Source organism: Sinocyclocheilus anshuiensis, unplaced genomic scaffold (assembly GCF_001515605.1).
Source record: "Sinocyclocheilus anshuiensis isolate Anshui unplaced genomic scaffold, SAMN03320099.WGS_v1.1 scaffold1115, whole genome shotgun sequence".
In the NCBI taxonomy this organism is placed as follows: Eukaryota; Metazoa; Chordata; class Actinopteri; order Cypriniformes; family Cyprinidae; genus Sinocyclocheilus; species Sinocyclocheilus anshuiensis.
The window spans coordinates 981,643-984,007 of NW_015547735.1; the positions used below are offsets into that span (position 1 = coordinate 981,643).

At 38.3% G+C, this 2,365-nt stretch overlaps 1 protein-coding gene across 1 annotated transcript in view; it reads right to left on the reverse strand.

Moving 5' to 3' along the window:
* Nucleotides 1-952, reverse strand: part of LOC107704368 (lysosome-associated membrane glycoprotein 5-like) — an 11,522-nt gene extending 10,570 nt beyond the window's left edge. Inside the window, exon 1 of the mRNA XM_016507279.1 lies at nucleotides 582-952. Coding sequence (XP_016362765.1) covers nucleotides 582-603 — 22 coding nt within the window. The 5' untranslated portion in view covers nucleotides 604-952. The remainder of the gene's footprint in view (nucleotides 1-581) is intronic.
* Between the last annotated feature and the right edge of the window lie 1,413 nt (nucleotides 953-2,365).

The window sequence follows — 2,365 nt, forward strand, 5'->3', positions numbered from 1 at the left end:
CTCACACACACACACACACACACACACTCTCTCTCTCACACACACACACACACACACTCTCTCTCACACACACAAAAGAGTGTGATCTACTCTATTCTGTTCTATTGTGTCCGTGCGAATCTTTGTCTTCTTCACCGGGGGTCTGTGAGACAGATTCTCTGTAAAACTGCAGTGAAACAAACAAATACCTATTCTATTCTATTCTATTCTATTCTATTCTGCTCTTTGTTCTCATCTATTCTATTCTACTTTTTGATCTTTTCTATTCTGTCTGTTCTGTCCTACTCTTCGTTCTCGTCTATTCTATTCTACTTTTTGATATATTCTATTCTCGCTTCTCTATTCAATTCAATTCAGTTCTATTCAGTACACTGTAAAGTGATGTCTAACACGATGGAAGAGGCAAAATCTTTAAGAAACTACACCTGGAAGCAGATTTCACTTAATACATCTCTATTTTCTGTAGTTTTCCCGTTTCTCTTCAGCTGTAGTCTGACATTCTGATCTTCTGCTTCTGATGCTCGTGTTTTCCTCACTCAGATAAACGAAGAGAATCCCATAGCTAGAGCTGAGAGACTTACCGAGCAGCAGAAGCAGCTCCATCTTGAGAAGGTGAGGACGAGTCTGCGAGAGGAGCTCCGTGAGCAGGTGCGAGGCTCGCTCGGTCCCCCGCAGAGAGACAGATCTCGGTCCGAGCCGCGTCTGCAGGACACGCAGAGACCCGGAGCGCGCACGTGCACGCGACCGATGGCACGCGTCAGTCCTTCGGGCGTTTCACTCCAACAAGAACAAGGCAGGTATGGGTTTAGTTTAAAAAAGGAATCCTTATATGGGACACCGGGGTAAGTTGTCACATGATCTGTGCGTCTCAAAATAGAATCACTTTGAGCAATACGTTAAAACAATAAAGCACACTTACATTAAGACGAGTATTTTGTATTTTTTGGAAATTCATGAGAGGTATTTGTATGTCAGCTTTTACATTTGAACTTTTTCGTGAATTATTTCATAATTTAGTGTTTGAATATTCAGAGTCTGTGGATTCAGTGTCAGGTTTCACTGAGACAATTTACCCCGTAGAGCGTGACAAGAAGAGGAGAAAAAATCCTGGTCGATAACAATGTGAATGTTCAAATGCCTTTTTTGTAGACTTGTGTCTAAACAGAAATTGACTTAAAAAAAATAAAAAAATAAATAAAGCCCACTGTGACAACTAGCCCCAGTCTGCCCTACAATAAATGAGTAGTATTCAAAACACTGGCAAAACGTCTATAAAAATAAATAAATAAATAAATGTAATATAAAAATATATATATATATACTGTATAATCAACTGGGAATCAAACATTCCTAAAAAAGAGCTGCAGGTCAGTGGCAGAGCTCGAAAATGTTCCTACAGTAGGTCCTAAACATATACAGTCAAACCTAAATTTATTCAGACACCTTCAACATTTCTCACATTATCACAGTTTATTTGCTATAGTTTAGAACAAACATTCCTAAAAAAGAGCTGCAGGTCAGTGGCAGAGCTCGAAAATGTTCCTACAGTAGGTCCTAAACATATACAGTCAAACCTAAATTTATTCAGACACCTTCAACATTTCTCACATTATCACAGTTTATTCGCTATAGTTCAACCTATCTCATGAAAGTGCGTATAAATAGTACGCCAAATAAAACAAAACTCGTGGTATTGATACGCAGAAATGTACTTTGGCGTGCATATGCTACGCAATGGGAAGGATTAGGGTTGTGGGGTAGATGCGTATCATATGCACGCCAAAGTACATTTCTGCGTATCAATACCACGAGTTTTGTTTTATTTGGCGTACTATTTATACGCACTTTCATGAGACCGGGCTCTTTAGAAAGTGGTAATAAAATATGAGAAGAACTCAGAGTTAAACTGAGTCAGAACCAACTCATCTTGATAATCTCAGATAACTTTGATAGAAAGGTATGTAATGAATTCGTTTGAATAGCTGTCAGCTGTTACATTAAAGAACACAATGAGATAAAACCAATTTAGCTCAACTAATTACCAAGCACTGCTTCATTTAGTTCAGTCTGTGGTGTAAAAATATCACATTAGCAATTAAAGAAAAACACTTCAGAAACACATGCTCAGCTCAAAGTGTCTGAATAATTATTGCTCCCAAATTTTACTGTTAGTCCACTGTATGAAGAGTTTTTGGGTGTAATATGTCACAGTTTACTTTATTTTGCTCTCATCGCTTACATGAATGAACTGTAGTGTCCTGCACCCACTAGTAACAAAATATCAACAATTATATCTGCTGTCTGAATGATTTTGCTTTGACTGTATGTTATTCTCCAGCTGACATCATCTTCACAGGTGAGAGGA